Here is a 20,678-nt window from a genome sequence, read left to right on the forward strand (position 1 = left end):
CCTCACGAGCTGAAATTCCATCATTTCTCATGTGACATAAAGCTAAAAGCGACATGACAGAAAGTTGGAAAGCTTTAGCCAGCTCTCCCTTCTTTCTTCTCCAGCTCATTCGGTCAAGAATCAAGAGCAGCCATGACTAGACCATTCAAGCTCCTGAAGCAACTTAAAATCAGCTCATTTTCATATTAAAAACGTGCATTCTCTGGTTTATGGACCAAGCACATGAACCCCAAATGGGGAAACTTAGGGAAATGTGGTTTGGAGAGCACCAAGAGGATCCCAACAGAATTCTCAGTAAAGGCTCTAAGATTAACACCTGGCTTGGGGTGATACAATCTGTCCTAGAGAACTCTGATTCTAGCAGCAGCATAACCAAGATCATTAGCCAAGGCCAATCAACATTCAATGCTAAATCAAAATCCCAATTGTTATTACTCAAAACAGTAAGAACCTTCTAAAAGTTGAGCTTACCACTCTTAGCTAAAATCCTAGGAACGATTCTCTAAGGATTCTCTAAAGATTGAGGAAGATTTAGTAGAGATTATTTGCTAATTACCCCCTAAAACCCAACTATAAATGGAACTCTCCATTAATGCTTCACCAGAACAGAACACACTAAGAAATACACTCATAGAGAAGAACTCTTCTTTAACTCCTCTGTTTTAGCATTCTCTAAACTCCAGCACAGTTCTAAGTCACTAAGCTCTCAGTTTCAAGCAAAGAAACTGAGTTCTCCAGCTCCTAGCTCAAAAACACCCCTCATACTTCCACTTAAAAACACTCAGCTACTCCCAGCAGAAAGTTCCAGTAGCCTTACTATACACTCTCACTCATTACTCATACTACTCACAAATGACTCTCTTTACTCACTACATATACTATATCCATAAGCATGCCTTGGAACCATAATGATCTTGCTGGGCTAGCTGGAATTTCTCTCTCTCTCCCTTCATTTCACACTAAGTTTTTCTCATTATTTGTTATAATGGAGCCCATGATATTTATTTATTCATTTACTATTGAAGGTTATGATGTAACTGTTATTATAAAGTTTTTCCCTCATATTATTGTATTAGAAGACTCTTCTCCAAAGCTAACAGATGAAGAGTTTGAAAATGTGGATACTTTCCTTAGCCTGTGAAATATCTAACGGCTGGAAGTTTGTTCTGTTTCTTCTTACTTTACCGCTGGGACATTTTACCGTTGGGTTACTTTTCTACAAAAGAATTTTACCGCAGGGCTATTTTCTACAGAAACATTTTACTACTGGGTCGTTTCCTGCAATATGCTTTCTAACCATACTTACGTGTCGGCTATAGGGATTGTTTATGGGTCATTATTGTCAGTCTCAATCTAGGCCCAAGGCACAAAATACAGTGAATTCTTTAGATCTTCACCGATAGCCTTTGGGCTGTGCATCGAGCCCATCGTCGAGTTTCGGTTTAGGCCCTCGACCCAACATAAATGTCATTTGTCGGAAGAAAAACTTTTTCGCCCCCAACAATGTTTAAATTAAGCTAGAGTAGAATTTTTATCTTGTATAAAAAAAAATTAAAAAAAAAATTGAATTGTCTACATAGAGATTTGGCTCCTCAGTAATAAAATGGTTAAAACCCACTTCAACATTTTCTAAAACCCAATGGCATCCATCAGACCTTAGTCAACTTATATAGTTTATACATGGATCATGAAAGCAATTGGACTATATAGATTAACCCCAGTTAAGTGAACCAATTACTAAAGTTGATTAATTAGTTCAAATTCCATGTAAATCTAATTAAGGCACAATCAAATCACTAAACTAAGTTAAATGCATTGAAAAATAGGTTTGACAAGTACAAGAAATTTTGCCCTATTCCAAAGTATCTACCTAAAGTAAAATCTACTAATCTATAAGGAAGCTCAACTTCTATCCCCAATTGGACTACTTCTTGTAGAAGATTTCTCATTTGTACGAATCTCTTATTTGTGACTAACAGTACCACAATAACCTTTTGATTGTTGTAGCTTTTGCAATGTTTTTTGTAAATGCTTTGATGAAGTGATAGTAGCTTGACACAAAGCCCTAGGCGCACAAAATGTTGTAGCAACTACTAATATGTGTCTCTTTGTGTACATGATAACGGCCATAAAATATCACTTTTTATATGTTTTAGAATCCTTGCGTATAAATTCCAAGATAGGACAAGTTATTATGAGCTGAAATAGAAATTACTGTTCAATTTTCACTTAGGTCGATAAATCGAGAGGTGTCCAATTAGGTATCAAGATTATTTATTCTCAATAGACTGGCAAGTATCAAGGAGGTATTGAAGACTTATTTTTAGTTTTTTCTTGAGCAGTCATGTGTCTTCAATATTCAAACCACTTGTCAATAAATTGGATACACTTAAATTTAGAATATTACATAAAATGTGCGTTTGGATCTCAGATATGCATGCCAATATACAAAAATACAACCCTTGCGGAATCACTTGATAAGTGTATGATTGCGCTATGTTCTAGGAAGAATAACATATATAAAGTATAAACCCTTCCATGAGTAATTTTAAGGATCCAGATAACAACCATCTTTGATAATTCTTAAGTATGAGTATTATCTTTTTCCCAGGACGTACTTAATAGTAATATTTTACTATGAACTAAACAATTCAAAATTATTAACAATTGGGAGACAATCTTTCACCGTTTTTCCCTTCACAAGCCCAAGCTCGCATAACATTAACGACAACAAATAAACAAACAAACAAAAGAAGAAAAATAGAGAAGCTTTTTTGCGATTAGAAAAGGACCATGATTAGTGCACATCAACAACGTCCACACTTTTTCAAGAATATTCACATTGTACACAGTATGTATGATGTGTGAATATAGTTAAGTGCACAGTAGTAATTTTCCAATAGAAATTATACTATATTACTATTTATGGTAGTATTTGAAATGCAAACTTCGAGCGGCAAGATTGCTAAATTATCCGAACGACACCAAAAAAAAATGGCAAATGCAAGCTCTTAACAATATATAATCTCCATTGGTGACAGGCAATCTGAATAGGAAGGCAAGAAATTGATATAGTGGTTGCGACTTTACAACTAGCTCCGGAGAATTCAAAGTACTTGTAATAGGGAATTAATTGCAATAAATTAGCTTTCTTAATAAATAAGTGTAGTAAATTAGAAGGGACTCGGGAGGGATTAATAATTTAATACTTATGTTTCATTGAGGGCAACTGACTAGGTTGTTGGAGAACTTAGAGATGATTGTAAATGGTTCTAAAATTCTAATCGTCCAATTTCGGCACGTACTGGCAATACATCATCTCCTATCTAGATCAACTGCTCAGTTAAATTAAGGGGGGAAAAAACATCTGGACCATGCATCAAACTAACAAGCCCAAAATGTTTAATGCTTTGTCCAAATATTGTAGTAACGATTTTCAAAGTAGCAAGAGTGATTGAAATTAACTTCTACGGGTATGGCTTACCTCTAGCATTTTTTTAACTGCAATCTTTTTTTGTTTTAATGAAAAATCGCTACATCATTCACTAACTAAATAAAATGTAGAGATTAAAATCTACTACCACTTGTCATTGTACATTTAAAACAAAATGATATGTCCAATTAAAAAAGTACTAGAAGTAAACTGAACCCAACTTCTACAATATAAGTTTTTGAAAGGGGTACTTAAGTAAGTATTAATTTAATGGGAGGGCAAAGAAGTATTATCAAACAGAGAGCGGTAAACAGATAAAACATCATGCATGCATATGATTCCTTTTCCAATCATATCCATTTGGAACTATATAGTCGGATTTCAACAATTCATGTGGAAAAAGAAAATGACATTTGAAGCCAAAGGCTCAGCTACCAATCACAGGATGTAACGACGAGCAACAAAACAGTCCTTGTGCTGTCTACACAGACACACATCCATATCCAAAACATAGAGAGAAAGAAATGGATTGTAATTGCTGTGAGTAACTAACTTGAATTGAAAGTTGCGTACTACTGCTACTACTACAACCACTTTGACAAAAATCATCATAACAAACTCTCAGATGAGTTTGGCTGTTTGGCTAGATAGGTTGATGTAACCGCAACGATATGCGTATACAATAATACGTGCATATATGCACATTGCACCATCCCAAAATTCAATTTGATTTCTACCAGCAGCTATACACAACCTTTTTCTTTTTTCTTTTCCTTTTTTCTGTTTTTTCTTCCTTAACAATAAAACCTCGCTACCAACATTCCCATCATACCAGCTGACACTAACTAACTAACTAACTAACATACATATTCTTCTTCTTCAATAGTGTTTTTTTTTTTCTCATTTTTTCAGCTGTGGTCTTATTTTGTCCCTTTGTTTATTACTACAATATAAAACGATGATGAAAAATATGTACAACCCAAAACAGCATAGTGCAGCTTCAATGATGATGATGAGGATGATGTGTTATATAAGTAGATAGTAGTATATAGTTGGGAAATGTTATATTAATCAATCAACGTGGAGGTGGGGCGAGCAAGGAGGACCTCTCTTGGTCGGTGAGAGTGTGGCGGAAGTGGCACCTGTGGCCGTAGGGACAGGTGTCGCCGGCAAGGACCATCCTGCAAAGCTCGGTCTTGTAGCGTGGGTGCCTGATGACAGGACGTAGCTCAGTGATGCCGTGAGCGAACTGGCAGTGATGACCGTATGGACACGCGCCGGTCTCCTGCCACTTGTTGCACAGCTCTGTCTTCATCATCCCTTGATTGTATACCTCCAACTCCAATGCCTCTTTATCCTCCTCTCCCTTCCCGCCTGCCACGTACACCCTTTGCTGCTGCTGCTGCTGCACCCCCCCATCCACACACAAATTATCAAAAATATAATTAAACACAACACAGTACAATACTAAACTATATCACTCTCGGAATCTAAGTTTTGTCCAAATTCCAATTTAATTTCATCAATAATAATAATACAATTTAATCGTGTAAATTAAGAAAAAGAAAACTGTACTTGTGTCTTCAAGTCCAACTATAAATCATCAGATCGAGTTGTTTTTAATTAAGGATATGTACAAAACTATTTGTGTACAATAGCTACAACCCAAAAAATAATAACAATAATAATCCTACATTAATTAATCCTATATATTAAAAAATTGTAACAAACTACATTGGTGTATATTTTCAATTTTTCGTTTTTATACCTAATTATATTAATTTTGTCATGGACTATCAATAATTAGATCAATTTTAGCACTCAATTTTAAAACTAATTAATTCAATTTAATGGATAAAATTGCTGATTAATATTAAAGATATAAAGGAAAAAAAGGGTCTCGATGTTGAAAGTAATTGATAAAAATGATTTTTGAGAGGCCATATATTAGATGTCAATTTAGTCTGTAATCAAACCTCTACGTGATTAATGAAAAATGATTTTTTGTTGAAAAAAAAATATTTTTGGCAGAAGGTATGAATCTAATTTGACAAATTAAAAAATATACGTGAGAGGACAAAATAAATTCTAGCATTTCAAATTAACTTTTTAAAATGGAAAAAAGAGCTCTAGCAGTTACTAATTAGCAACTTTTGAAGTATGAAGAAGAACTCACCGATGCAGAGCCGAGTTGACTCGGCGGGGCACGTGACCGAGTCGAGCAGCGACTCGGAGTCGGACCAGTATTAGCAAAAGGAGGAGGAGGAGGAGGAGGGAGGTTCGCCTTGGTGAAACCAGTGGACCGGACCGAGATGCTCTTGGGGAGCGAGAACCGGTTATCGAACAGGTTGGTACGGTTATCGGAGTGTTCTTCGTCTTCGGTGGAGAGGCGGCGAAGGTCTTGGAGGAAAGAGCGGTTTGGATACGAAGAAGAGAGGAGGAGGTTGTGGAATGAGGCTTGGGATGAGAGAAGCTTGAGAAGCTCGGCGTTAGCGAGGCGGAGCTCAGCGTTCTCGTGGCGGAGAGACTCGGCCTCAGAGAGAAGATCGATGAGGCGAGCTCGGCAGAGGTCGTAGTGGTCGTTGAGTTCTTGGTACTGGAGGATCAATCGAGCTTGGTTGAGGCGGTTCTGAGTGGACGAAACGGCGTCGTCGATGGAGGAGGAACACGTGGAAGGGCTGCTCATGAGGGAGATCGAGGTGGTGGAGGTGGTGGTCGGCAATGGTGATTTTGGCGGGAAAATCGAGTGGTAGAGGGAAGCGAAGTCGGTGCCGAAGTTTTGGTTTTCGAGGTGAAGAGTAGTTTTGACAGTTTCTTCACGCGGTGGAGTTGATGTCGCGGTGGTCGTGCTGGTGGTTGATGGAGGCGACGCGTCGTTCTCCATTTGTGTCTGGAAATTTTCCCGAGAAACAAACAGGAAAAAGAAAATCTTAGAAACAAGTTATAAGTTACAATATCTTCTAGAACGAACGAAGCAGGTTCAAATTAAATTAAAGAAAATATAATGATGAGAAATTTGAGTGTGAAAGTAAATAAATAAACACAAAATAAAAGGCAAATGAACAATCCAGAATCAGAAATGGAATTCTCAAAAGATTGGAGAATAGAAACCGACCTGATGAGCCTCAGAAGAAAGAAATGAATTAAGCCTGCGTGAGACTGAGAGAGAAGCAGAGGAAATCAACTTTTAAAGAAGGAATTTATCAGGAGTAGTTGGGCTTGGGCTTGGGCTTGGGCTTGGGCGGGAAGGGAATGAAATGCTGTTTGCAATAGCAAGAGCGGGGAAGAAATTGTATAATTACAATAAATTAGGTTAGGGAGTCCGTATTTATTTTTCCTAATTTTAATTTATCGAACACGTGGAATTATCTTATTGATTTAGTGCTGGTGTGACATACACCTGATTATCTCTCAGTAGAACAGGCTTCCCTCCCTCCACTGGGACCAGAGCCAAACCGTTACAGAACAGAAGCCCCAACAGAAAATTAGTGACAGAGAGAGAGAGAGAGAGAGAGAAAGAGAGACTCAAATCTCAAAGAATGGGTCTTGTGAGTGAGGCTTAAGTTAGAGAGAAATATATATATGTATATATATGAGTTTCGGTTAGACTTGAACGTTTTTAGATCGAGTTTGGTGGGAAGGAATATTGTTGGCGTGGCATGGAAGTATTTTGAGGTGGTGGTGGTGGTGGTAGTTATCTTACATGGAGATGGAGGTTTCATTTTCATTGTCATGAAGGTGGACTAAGATGTGCTTTTTTACAAGTCATAATGAAAGTGTGTGTATATATATATATATATGCGCGTGTGTGTATGACAATTATTATTTAATTTTAGTACTATGGTTTTGCTTCTTTATTACAGCTTTAACTAACACTCTATGCCCCCCCTTTTTTGGTATCACCACCTCAATCAAGTTCTATTTGGTAATGTCTTCATTGTTATTGAACCAACAACCGCTTTGTCAAAGAAAACGATATTTTATTTTATTTCCTTTAGTTCGTCTTAGGCTAATTGCAATTGCTGGTACTCATTATAAATTAAAATGGCCAGTTTGGTCCAGTCCCAATCCTTTTTAACCAAGAAAAATAGAGGGATTACTATTTGGAAATTTGTATGAAAATCAAGGAACCAAATAGTTGCACAATGTAGTCTTTGAGGTTGTTTCTTTAAAATTTGGATGACAGGTTTTAGAACTATAGACCACAAATCTTATAACTTAACTAGTTAATATTTTCTAATGTTTCAAACATAGACATCTATTAGGTTCCTTTCACCTTCCTCACCCGTCAAATTTTTAAAAACGTTTTATATCCATAGACTAAGGGTTCGTTTGGATACCACTTATTTTGCTGAAAACTGAAAACACGGTAGCAAAATAATTTTTAAATATGTGAATAGTGCCGTAGAACCCATTTTTAATGAAAAAGTTGTTAAAAAAACTCAGTTTCTAAGTCCCGTGAATACTACACGGGACACACTGAAATCGCTGAAATGCGCTTTTCCAAAAAAAAAAAACGCAGACGTTCACACAATATCCAAACGGATACTAAGTGTGCATTTGGGTTAGGATTAAAAATTAAAATTATTTCACTATTCAACTCATTTTTGGCACTATTCATGGGCTCTACTGTACTATTTCAACTAATTTTTACTTTTATCTATAGTACTTTAAATAATAACTTTTCAGTTTTAGCAAAATAAGTAATATCCAAACATATTCTAAAACTCTCTTTTAATTATGGGGTACAGTGTCCAATTGAAAATGAATTATATGGGCTTCAAATGGCTCACGAGCCTACTAGGACTTTAAGAGCTTGTTTGGATGAGGGTGTTTTTGGATCATGTCACTCAGTTTCCATAATTGAGTCTCAAAACACATGGGTCCCACACAAAAAAAATTGTTTGGCTTGGTTTTCAACCATTATTTCCATCACTCAATTCTTTGATTTTGTAGTGATGAGTTATGGAAAATGAAAACACATTTTAAGTGTTTTCAATTTCCAAAACTCAGTTTTCATTGGCATTTTCGTAATTAAACCCAAGTTTCAGCCACAATGTTTGACTTTTGGGTTTTTTTTTTTTTTTTGAAACAAAGGCCAGCCACATATCTTGACTTTTTAGTTTTTTTTTTTTTTAAACAAAGTAACGGCAGAACTGAGTGATGAGTGTCAAACGAGTGGAGTTTGGAAAATTAGGGTATTTTAAGTGATAAGTGATGAGTGATGAGTGATGACAAATTACAAACCAAACGGGCCTTAAATCTCTCCACATAAATGTGTCTAGTCCCGCACAGGGCATTAAATGGAGATTAGGGAGGAGCCCATAAATTGAGTTGGTAGATAAAGTTGTAAGTAATTAATGTGTGTGTGTATATATATATATATATATATATATATATATATATATATATATATAGACACACACATACTAGTCTCATCACGCATGCTTTGCAGTGCGATGAGGCTTTCTTTTTTTGTTTGGATTTAGTGTCATAACTTTTTATTTATTACAATATGAGATTTTCATGTTTATCCACTAATATTATGCATTTAGAACTACTAATACAACCAGAAGTGTGATAAGACTAAGTCCAAAAAATGAACACTGAAATAGAATTAAAATCATATATTTGTGTATAGATTTGTTCATTTTTTTAAAGCTATCCTTATCACACTTATGATCGTATTAGTAGTTTTAAATGCATAATATTTGTGGATAAATATGTAAACCTCAAATTGTAATGAATAAAATTATGACACTAAACCCCCAACAAAAAAGTAAGGCTCATGAGTAAAGAATTAATATTATGAAGGCCACGAAAATGTATCTAAGAGGTAAATTGCCAAATTGTACTGACTACACATATTTTGGGCATTGATTCTATTGGGGTAATGGCCTAAAGGGGCCTGAACGACCCATCTGTAGGGATTTGGGCCTGAATGATCCAAAACAGCTCGCATGACTGAAGCCCGGGATCGTTGGGCTAGAACCATGCCATTGGGAGGCATGCTGGGATCGGGACACAATGGTCGGCTGCTCCTCTTTGACTGGGATCATGTTTGGCCTAATGTAGGTACCAACCGGGTGGCCCAACAAGAAAACAAGGTTAGTCCAGGTCGATAACCGAACGCTAGATAATGCCCTTGGGGAGTTCGCTGCCGAGCACTAGATGGCGTCTAGAACAAGTTACGAGGGAATCCTCTAAAATCGTGAGGATCCCTGGGGATTTACATGGACGTGGGAGGACATGTGTAACCGGTAAGTAATGATGATCAACCCACTAACAAAGTGCTGTGGAAGAGGCAGAGAGCTGGGTTGGTTGGAAAAAGTAGAAAGAAACCAAAGGAAGGAGAGATAGAGAGCAAAGACAGAGAGAAACCAAGGGAATGAGAGATAGAGAGAGCAAAGATAGAGAGAAACACTTGGGAACTAAAGGAAGTCAAGAAGAGGGTCTTAGAGTACGGGGTAGAGAGGGCACATCAAGTTAAGTTGAAAGCCCCATTAGTAGGATCAAGATATAGCCCACATATAAATTAATTGGAGGCCCAAATACTTTCATGCAAGGGGTATTCAGTGCCCACAGATTCAATATCAAGACAGTTACTACAGTTGTAAGGAGTAAAAAGACCCAAATGGGCATGTGGGCCTTTGGACTGTAGCATGGAGGGCCGACCTGCTCCATAATTAAACTCTACGAGTTGGCCCATACGCCGAGGGTCCGAGGATACAGTCGAGGGAGAGCTTCTCCTCGGACAGATTCAAGAGAACTCAAAACTTCATTATGAAGGTCGAGGCACAACCCTGGAAAGACTGGTGGTTAAAGGGGGACATCATGAATCTTCTAGATGCACCAATATTAAAGAAAATATCAAGGGCAAAGGCTGCCACCTCCGCATTAAAGGCTCTGCACCTACCTCCCTGGCCGCATTAATGGGGAGGTGACCCCTGAACAGTGAGGTGGAAACTTCTAGTCACTGTTTAAAAAGTATCAGGGAAGGAAGTATAAAAGGGGGTAAAGGCCAAAGAAAAGGGGGATCGAAAAACTAAGAAAGAAATTAAGAAATTGTAATCTTGAAGAAAGAAAGAGAAATAATAAAGAAGTAGTCCTCGGCTCGAGTCCGAGGAGATCCATTTGTCATTATCGTACGTTATTTACTTGTGTTTGTTTATAAAAGCCTGTTATCAAGCTCCCAACACTTCTAACCTAGGTTTCAAGTCCACACTCTACAAATTTTATTGTTTAAGGCTCATTGGGCTTGAGCCCGTGACTGTCGTTGGGTCCAGGTACAATTGTGCACTTACAATTGGCGCCGTCTGTGGGAAACCTGGTCTAGAAAAAGTTGGGATACCATGGCAGGCCTAGGTTCTCACCATGCAGAGTCACAGGGATCGCAACCGGAGGATCGTTTCGAGCGCCTTGAGCATCAGAGGGATCGTGAGGGAAGTGTCCATACAGAATACCCCGGCGCTAGCCATACTCATGGTGGGAGTAGCACCACCCACGAGGAGGGTTCTAAATCCATACAGAAGGAAATCAATCGTTTGAAGAGGAAGTTACGTCGTGCTAAACGTAGGTTTTCACCGTCCTCATCTAATCCTTCCTCAGAGGATGATAGGGGAGGTGGCTACAGCTCGAGGTCGCGCTCCCTCGCCAGTGCAACGTCCTCCGGTGAGGAGGAGGACCAGCCAACTCGCAGACGTAAGAAGCTTCATTCTAGGGGCTTAGGCAACGATGCTATGAGTAGGGCGTTGCACCAACTCTCCAAATCTCCATTTACACGGAGGATTGAGAAAGGAAGGCTTCCCAGGAGGTTTACCCAGCCCACTTTTACCATCTACAATGGCCGGACTGATCCGGTGGAGCACGTGAGTCACTTTAACCAGAGGATGGCGGTGCACTCTCACAACGAGACCCTGATGTGTAAAGTTTTCCCCTCTAGCCTAGGACCTGTTGCTATGAGGTGGTTCAACGGCCTTAAATCGGGGTCTATAGGTTCGTTTGGGGAGCTTAATAGAGCATTCGCTTTGCGGTTCATTACGTGCAGCAGAGTCCCTCGGCCATTAGACTCGCTGTTATCCATGACCATGAGGGAGGGGGAGACGTTGAAAGCATACTCCGACCGTTATTGGGAGATGTTTAATGAAATAGATGGTGACTTCGATGAGGTGGCGCTTAATACCTTTAAGGTAGGCCTTCCTACTGATCACGACTTGAGAAAGTCTTTGACTAAAAAGCCCGTCCGCAGTGTACGTTGCCTCATGGACCGTATTGACGAGTATAAAAGAGTGGAGGAAGACCAACAGCAAGGAAAGGGTAAGGAGAAGGTTATCCGCGGGAGAGAAGGGATTTCGGGTCGAACGGGTACCCGATAACGAGTGAGGAGAGATTACGTTGGGCGGTCCGCCTCGGCGGCACCTTAGGCCATGAACAACGTGTTCGAGAACCGTACATCGGCCTCTTGGAGAAAGTTCGTAAGGAACCCTTCTTCAAATGGCACGATAAGATGGCGAGGAGACCTGCGAAGAGGAATCGAGACCTCTTTTGCCGGTACCACCGAGGATGTAGGCCACACTTGAGAGCTGTCGGACCCTTTGGAACCACTTGGAGCGACTTGTCGGTGAAGGAAAGCGAAGCGGCACTGTGCCAACCTAGCGGGCGGGGCGGTCAATGCTGGTTCAAACAATCAGAGGAATAATTCATCTCGGCGGCTTTAGGAACAATTAATGTTATTTTTGCTGCACTGGCCGGGACCGGTTCGACTCCACTAGGGTGATGGTAGTTTCCCATTCTCGAGGCCGAGGAGGCAAGCTGCAGGCCGAAGAGGTTGAAGCTCAATTTGCCCGTCTTGGGATTTTCTGAGGAGGATAAAGTAGGGACTATCCAACCCCATGACGATGCTCTTGTAGTTACGCTTAGGATAGGAAACTATGACGTGAGGAGGGTGATGATAGATCAGGGCAGCGGTGCAGATATCATGTACCCTGATCTATTTAAGGGGTTAAGATTGAAGCTGGAAGATCTTACTCCTTACGACTCGCCACTTATAAGCTTCGAAGGGAGGTCTGTTGTGCCGAAGGGACAGATTCGTTTGCCCGTTCAATCCGGCTCAGAAACGATTGAAGTGGACTTCATCGTGGTTGACGCGTAATCTCCATACACGGCCATCCTCGCCAGGCCTTGGCTGCACGCTCTGGGAGCTGTCTCCTCTACTTTGCATGTTAAAGTTAAATTCCCCTCGGGAGAATATGTTGAGGAAGTTCTCAGCAGCCAATCGGTGGCTAGGCAATGCATATCGAGCTGCCGATGCGCATCGGACGGGCGAGTCTTCGGCTTTAATCACCGAGGACTTATAGCGGTTAACGGCTCTGGTTCATGCGGGATGGTGACCGGAGAGGAGACACATTGTGAGGAGTTAGAGAAGTTTCCAGTAGCCGATAACCCAGAGAGGTTCTTCCAAGTCGGCATACTTTTGCCACACCAAGAGAATATCGAATTGTTAGAATTTCTGAAGAACAATATTGATGTTTTTGCGTGGGATCCTTACGAAGCTCCAGGTGTCGATCCGAGCTTCATTTGTCATCATTTGAATGTCAACCCAGCTATTTTTCCGAGAAGGCAGCCACCTCGGCGCTCTTCCAGAGAACATTCCGAGGCTGTGAAGGAAGAGGTGCTTAAACTCAAGAGGGCTGGGGCTATCAAAGAAGTTTTCTACCCCGAGTGGTTGGCCCACACATTTGTTGTTAAAAAGAAGAATGGAACGTGGAGAGTGTGTGTGGACTTTACTGATCTAAACAAGGCATGTTCCAAAGATTCATTCCCCATGCCGCGTATTGATCAACTGGTGGATGCCACTGTCGGACATCCTCGGATGAGTTTTTTGGACGCCTTCCAGGGTTACCACTAGATTCCCTTGGCATTGGAGGATCAAGAGAAAACTGCCTTCATTACTCCGACGGGGAATTATCATTATAAGGTCATGCCATTTGGTTTGAAAAATGCTGGGGCTACTTACCAAAGAATGATGACCAGGATGTTCGAACAGCAATTGGGGAAGACTATTGAGGTGTATGTAGACGATATGGTGGTAAAGAGCAAAATGATACCTTCACACATGAGAGACCTGGCTGACACCTTTCAGGTGTTAATAAAGTACAAGCTGCGCCTTAATGCCTCAAAATGCTCTTTCAACGTTGGGTCTGGAAAGTTTTTGGGGTACATGATCACTCATAGAGGCATAGAGGTAAACCCAGCACAAGTAAAGGCTATTCAGGACTTGCAGCCTCCTCGCAACCCAAAAGAAATCCAGAAATTGACCGGGATGATTGCCGCATTGAATAGGTTTATCTCTCGGTCAGCTGATCGATGCCGTCCCTTCTTCCAATTGTTGAATAAGTGGAAAGGGTTTCAATGGACCGAGGACTGCGTGTTAGCTTTCCAACAGCTTAAACAATATCTTTCTCGGCCACCCATTTTGTCTCGCCCCGAGGCGAACGAGGTCTTGTTTGCTTATCTGGCAGTGGCCGTACACGCGGTCAGCCTGGTTCTTATCAGGAATGAAAATGGGGTGCAAAGAGGCCGAGGTGCGCTACTTGCTCTTGGAGAAAGCGCTTCTGGCCATAGTTCATGCCACGCGGAAGCTCCCTCATTATTTTCAGTCTCATACTGTGGTGGTCCTGACCCAATTGCCTCTCAAGGCAGTGTTACGCGGCGCGACTACCTTTGGTAGGGTGGCAAAGTGGGGAACCATATTAGGAGCTTTTGACGTTAAATACAAACCTCGCACCTCGGTGAAGGGCCGGGTCCTCGGCCGACTTGGTGGCGAGTTTGCGAACCATTGCCGGAAGAGACTCTCTAAGGAAGCACGCATGGATGGAAAATCGGTTGGTGTGATCACGGCCGCGGGGCCTTCGACTTGGAAAATGTATGTGGATGGGGCGGCTAATTAGAGAGTGCAGTGTGGGACTTGTTCTGATATCCCCAGAGGGAATTATCTTTGAAAAATCTCTAAGGCTATCATTCTCGGCTACTAATAATGAAGCCGAATACGAAGCAGTTCTGGTAGGCATGAACATGTTACATAAGATGGGTGGAAAGGAAGTCCATGTGTTCTCGAACTCTCAGTTAGTGGTCGGCCAGGTCATGGGGACCATGGAGGCTAGGGACCCAAGAATGCAAGAATATTTGGCCCAGGTCAAGCGTCAGCAAGCAGAATTTGACTCCTTTGTCTTAGCTCACATCTCTAGGAGTGGGAACACTCATGCCGATTCCTTGGCTACGTTAGCAACGTCCTCGGCTCAGGACTTGCCCAGGATTATCCTTGTGGAGGATTTGCTGGAGCCAACTCTTATCCCCGCCAGGGCGGCTCGCGTCCATCTAATAAGGCTTGGACCTAGTTGGATGGACCCAGTCGTATCTTTTCTTAAGAACGACATCCTTCCTGAGGACAAGTCTGAAGCAGAGAAGGTGCGTCGGAAGGCGCCACGTTTTTGGCTATTCGAGGATCAGAAACTGTAAAAACGATCCTTCGTAGGACCGTACTTATTGTGCGTGCACCCTGAATCAACGGAAGCACTTCTCGAAGAACTGCATGAAGGGATTTGTGGAAGCCATACTGGGGGAAGGTCCTTAGCCCATAGGGCCCTGACTCAGGGTTATTGGTGGCCCAACATGCAGAGGGAGGCTCAGGACTATGCCAGAAAATGTGATCAATGCCAGAGGTTCGCCCCTAATATTCATCAGCCTGGAGGGGTTCTTAACCCTCTCTCCAATTCCTGGCCTTTTGCACAGTGGGGATTGGACATAGTGGGGCCATTTCCGAGAGCAGCAGGAAATAAAAGATGGCTTCTTATGGGAACAGACTATTTCATCAAATGGGTTGAGGCCGAGCCCCTAGCGAATATCAGAGATATTGATTCCAAGAAGTTTGTCTGGAAAAATATTGTCACTAGATTCGGTATGCCACACACACTTATCTCCGACAATGGCGTTCAATTCGACAGCAAGGCCTTTAGGCAATATTGTGGTGATATGGGTATCATAAACAGATACTCCACCCCAGCTTATCCTCAGGGAAATGGGCAAGCCGAGGCCGTTAACAAGGTCATAGTTAGTGGGCTTAAGAAAAGGTTGGACGATGCGAAAGGCAGATGGGTAGAAGAGCTCCTTCATGTTCTATGGACGTATCGGACCACACCGCGCAGGTCCACGAGAGAAAAACCATTCTCTATGACTTATGGAGCCGAGGCGGTGATACCTCTGGAATCTGGTTTTCCCACCCTGAAGACAAGTTCTTTTAGCCCGGAGAATAACAATGGACTCCTGGAGAAAGGTCTTGATTTACTCGAGGAACGACGCGAGGTAGCCATGGTCCAAATGGCTTATTATCAACAGAAGCTAAAACGAGGATATGATGCCCACGTGAAGCTAAGGCCACTTGCACCTGATGATCTTGTACTAAGGAAAGTTGTAGGCACTTCTAAGAACCCAGCTTGGGGCAAGCTAGGACCCAATTGGGAAGGCCCTTATCGCATTGTTTCAGTAGCAGGCATAGGGTCATATCGGCTAGCTGACCTAGATGAAAGAATTGTACCACGCCCATGGAATGTAAATAATCTTAGAAGGTATTATTATTAATAAAATGTTCCTTTATCAGTTAACATTTTAAAGTTATGAGTATCTCTGACGCTTGCAGTTACTGTTCTTAAGAATAAAACAGAAACTTGGTTAACTGCAGTCCTCGGACCACAAACCTTGTGGAAATTGATGTCTTGTCATTTGTTAAACAGAACTTTAGTTACGCCGGGTCCTCGGACCTCCTACTTTGGGGAAATTAACATTTGAAGCTACTGTTCTTAAGAATAAAACAGAAACTTGGTTAACTGCAGTCCTCGGACCACAAACCTTGTGAAAATTGATGTCTTGTCATTTGTTAAACAGAACTTTAGTTACGCCGGGTCCTCGAACCTCCTACTTTGGGGAAATTAACATTTGAAGCTACTGTTCTTAAGAATCAAACAGAAACTTGGTTAAGTGCAGTCCTCGGACCACAAACTTGTGGAAATTGATGTCTTGTCATTTGTTAAACAGAACCTTAGTTACGCCGGGTCCTCGGACCTCCTACTTTGGGAAAATTAATATTTGAAGCTACTGTTCTTAAGAATCAAACAGAAACTTGGTTAAGTGCAGTCCTCAGACCACAAACCTTGTGGAAATTGATGTCTTGTCATTTGTTAAACAGAACCTTAGTTACGCCGGGTCCTTGGACCTCTTACTTTGGGAAAATTAACATTTGAAGTTACTATTCTTAAGAATCAAACAGAAACTTGGTTAAGTGCAGTCCTTGGACCACAAACCTTGTGGAAATTGATGTCTTGTCATTTGTTAAACAGAACCTTAGTTACGCCGGGTCCTCGGACCTCCTACTTTGGGGAAATTAACATTTGAAGCTACTATTCTTAAGAATCAAACGGAAACTTGGTTAACTGCAGTCCTCGGACCACAAACCTTGTGGAAATTGATGTCTTGTCATTTGTTAAACAGAACCTTAGTTACGCCGGGTCCTTGGACCTCCTACTTTGGGAAAATTAACATTTGAAGCTACTGTTCTTAAGAATCAAATAGAAACTTGGTTAAGTGCAGTCCTCGGACCACAAACCTTGTGGAAATTGATGTCTTGTCATTTGTTAAACAGAACCTTAGTTACGTCGGGTCCTCGGACCTCCTACTTTGGGGAAATTAACATTTGAAGCTACTGTTCTTAAGAATCAAACAGAAACTTGGTTAAGTGCAGTCCTCGGACCACAAACCTTGTGGAAATTGATGTCTTGTCATTTGTTAAACAGAACCTTAGTTACGCCGGGTCCTCGGACCTCCTACTTTGGGAAAATTAACATTTGAAGTTACTATTCTTAAGAATCAAACAGAAACTTGGTTAAGTGCAGTCCTCAGACCACAAACCTTGTGGAAATTGATGTCTTGTCATTTGTTAAACAGAACCTTAGTTACGCCGGGTCCTCGGACCTCCTACTTTGGGGAAATTAACATTTGAAGCTACTATTCTTAAGAATCAAACAGAAACTTGGTTAACTGCAGTCCTCGGACCACAAACCTTGTGGAAATTGATGTCTTGTCATTTGTTAAACAAAACCTTAGTTACGCCGAGTCCTCGGACCTCCTACTTTGGGGAAATTAACATTTGAAGCTACTGTTCTTAAGAATCAAACAGAAACTTGGTTAAGTGCAGTCCTCGGACCACAAACCTTGTGGAAATTGATGTCTTGTCATTTGTTAAACAGAACCTTAGTTACGCCGGGTCCTCGGACCTCCTACTTCGGGGAAATTAACATTTGAAGCTACTGTTCTTAAGAATCAAACAGAAATTTGGTTAAGTGCATTCCTCGGACCACAAACCTTGTGGAAATTGATGTCTTGTTATTTGTTAAACAGAACCTTAGTTATGCAGGGTCCTCAGACCTCCTACTTTGGGAAAATTAACATTTGAAGTTACTATTCTTAAAATTCAAACAGAAACTTGGTTAAGTGTGGTCCTCGGACCACAAGCTTTGTCACTATTCTTAATATTTTGTCACTGTTCTTATTCTTATCATCCGTTTTATGGGAATCATTATCTCACCATTTATTAATTTGGATCTCAATCTCTTCATTTTTAAGTGTTAAGCAAAATTTTTGTAAGGAATGGTCCTTGGACCTTGCATCCTACTGAAAGCAATATGTTAGATTACAAAGGTTTAACTGTCATATGAGTTGTCTAAACTTAGACATTATTTGATGTCTAAATTAAGTTATGCGGCATTCTTGAAGTCATAGTTATTTGCATAGTGGAATTATACTTATTTATGCTGTTTTCCCTTTAACTGTTTGATATTGAAAGCTCTTATGGCAAGCACAAAAAGAATAAAGTAAAACAAAGGCAACAATATTGAAAGCCAAATAAAATTTTTTTTCATTAATTACATACAAGGAAGGGGAGTACAAAAAAATTCCTAGACTAGGCCCTAAATTAGAGCAGGGGGGTGTTGAAGGGAGCTGCTGCCAGCCTCAGTACTCTTCAATTCTAGCTCAAAGGTGGACAAGGCTTGTTTCCCTTTGTCTATTGAAGGAATGAGGGGCTCCACGCTCTGGATCTGCTCCTTCTCGGCACCAACGCACTCGTCCTTCTCTTTATGGGAACCTTCGGAGTTCGTAGGAGCGGAACGAGCTCTTCCACCACGAAGGAAGGGCATGAGAGGCGGCAACGGGAGGGTCTTCAATTTCTGTATGTCTAGGGAAGCCGGATGTTCTCGGGCTTCCTCGGCTCGGAAGCTTGAGGAACCCCTGCGTCGCATTCATGGCCTCTCCCGGACCCTGGCGACGATTACTCTCGGCACGAGGCGGCCAAAGGCCTCCTGTCGGCTCTTCTTGCGTTTTAGCCACCCCCTGCGATAACTGGCCTTCTTCGCGGCCTCCAAGGTGTGCTGGTGGGCGCGAGCCTCTTCCCTCGCCAGCGTAAGCTCCTTTTCCAAGTCGGAGCATGCCTGATAGACTTGAGCGAGCTCGTCATCCTTTTGATGGAGAAGCTTACGCTGCCCCTCCACTTGGGTTGCCATTGTCTTCAAGCTAGACTTGTCGCCGTCTCTCTCTCTTTTCAGGTCTGCTAGCTGTGAAGTGAGCTTCCCTTTCTCTGCCAGGGCCTGGTCTAGAGACCTTTCTGCCTCTTGTCTTAACTCCTGCTCCATCCCAGCGCGCTTTCGAGAATCCTCCACGAACTTCTCGGCCGCAAAAACCTCTTGGATGGACTGCAAAAATGTTAGGAGGGTCAATGCAGTAAAGTGTTTACAAATAAATACAGAACATAAGTGCGAGGTGGAACTTACCAGAGCTAAACCCCTTTTCAGTGAGAGGAACAGCTGCGGCTGGCCCATCTTCTCCAAGGATTCCATATCCTTGGGCAACAGAAGAGGACGCTCCAACACCTCGGCTAGGTGGTGGGCGTGGCCTTGTTGGAGCGCACGTCTTTGGAGTGGCAAGGAATAGGGCGCCATCCCGGCCTCGAAGTCGGAGACCGGTGGGCGGGTGCTCGTCACACCTCGGCCACTTCCCTGACCTCCCCACTCTCAACTAAACGGGCGCGCCCTTTGCCTTTGTCCAGCTTCTGTAGTTGGACCGGCGGCGGTTCTTTGTTTTAGTTTCTTTGCTTTCTCCCCCACCGCCCCTCGGCGTCCACCTTTCTCTTCTTTTTAGAATCATCGTGGGAGGCTTTGTCTCGGGCTGGAGGAGGGGGTGGTGGCAAAGCCGAGGTGAGCTTGGGCCCCTTTTGCTCCTTTCTTTGCCACTCGGGCACCTCTGTCGGTCATGAGATCCTTAAGCTTGTCCATTTCTTCTTCGATTGAGCGTGCGGACGCGCGCTATCACTAGACCCGCGATCCCAGAGGCCTCGGCTTCTTCTTCCTCCTCGTCGGAGAGGATAACAAATGGATTTCCGCGAGGTCGTGGAGAGTCCTCGAGCTGGAAGTGTTCTATCTCCTCGTCCAAGGTGTTTGAAGAAGACACTTGCTCCTCTGGGACAACAGTTGCCTGGGAGTGTGTAGCTAGAGGGACCGCAGCAATTGGTTGTAGGTACAGTATGGTGTTAGGGGCGTCAGGGAGGTCGTTGTCGGCCAGGAAGTGTGGTCTGGCTACGTGAATCTTCCTACGCCGCCGATCACCGGCAATAATGGCGTTATCTATTGCCTGGAAGTCCGAGGATATGGGATCGTACCCCAGAATCAGATGAGCAGCCCTGAGTTGTAGGTCCACGCTGACAAACACCTCGGAGCGCAGTACTCGGTTCAGATCTGCAACGTTGCAGTGGCTTAAGCGCGGGCGTACGTGTTGCTTATCTACAAAGAAAGACATCAAAGCAAACAAACATGGTCAGATTCACACAACATATAATAAACTTAAATAAACATGAATACATGTGAATACGCATTTTTGTGAGTGTTAGTGGAAGTTGTGCGGTGGGGAGGTTAATCCTAAGGTGTCGCACCTGGATCTCCCCACTCAACTGGGCAGTGGAGGCCGTCGTGCCAGTTCCCAGAGACGATCAGGTAGTCATTCTTCATGCCTTTGTTGGATTTGGGCAGACAGGAGATTAGCCTAACGACGCTGGAGTGGGATTTAATGTAGTAACCTACATTGGTGAGTTTATGGCACTCGTACAGAAAGACGACATCGTGCCAGGTGAGGTTTAGACCCATTTGCT

General features: G+C 42.3%; 1 protein-coding gene across 3 annotated transcripts; it reads right to left on the reverse strand.

The window, feature by feature from the left end:
* Positions 1 to 3,742: 3,742 nt before the first annotated feature.
* On the reverse strand, positions 3,743 to 6,973 carry LOC142609031 (zinc finger CCCH domain-containing protein 14-like). 3 transcript variants are annotated; one of them, XM_075780684.1, is made up of 3 exons: positions 6,549 to 6,973; positions 5,610 to 6,323; positions 3,743 to 4,832 (listed from the first exon to the last, which is right to left on the reverse strand). In XM_075780684.1, exons 2-3 carry the CDS (start codon positions 6,315 to 6,317, stop codon positions 4,509 to 4,511), a joined length of 1,032 nt encoding a protein of 343 aa, XP_075636799.1. In that variant the 5' UTR covers positions 6,318 to 6,323; positions 6,549 to 6,973; the 3' UTR covers positions 3,743 to 4,508. The 3 variants fall into 3 exon arrangements, with proteins under 3 accessions (XP_075636799.1, XP_075636795.1, XP_075636789.1); XM_075780680.1 differs by having other exon boundaries at positions 3,743 to 4,835; XM_075780674.1 differs by having other exon boundaries at positions 3,743 to 4,838.
* Positions 6,974 to 20,678: the final 13,705 nt, after the last annotated feature.

This window comes from Castanea sativa, chromosome 1, assembly GCF_040712315.1.
Source record: "Castanea sativa cultivar Marrone di Chiusa Pesio chromosome 1, ASM4071231v1".
Lineage (NCBI taxonomy): Eukaryota > Viridiplantae > Streptophyta > Magnoliopsida > Fagales > Fagaceae > Castanea > Castanea sativa.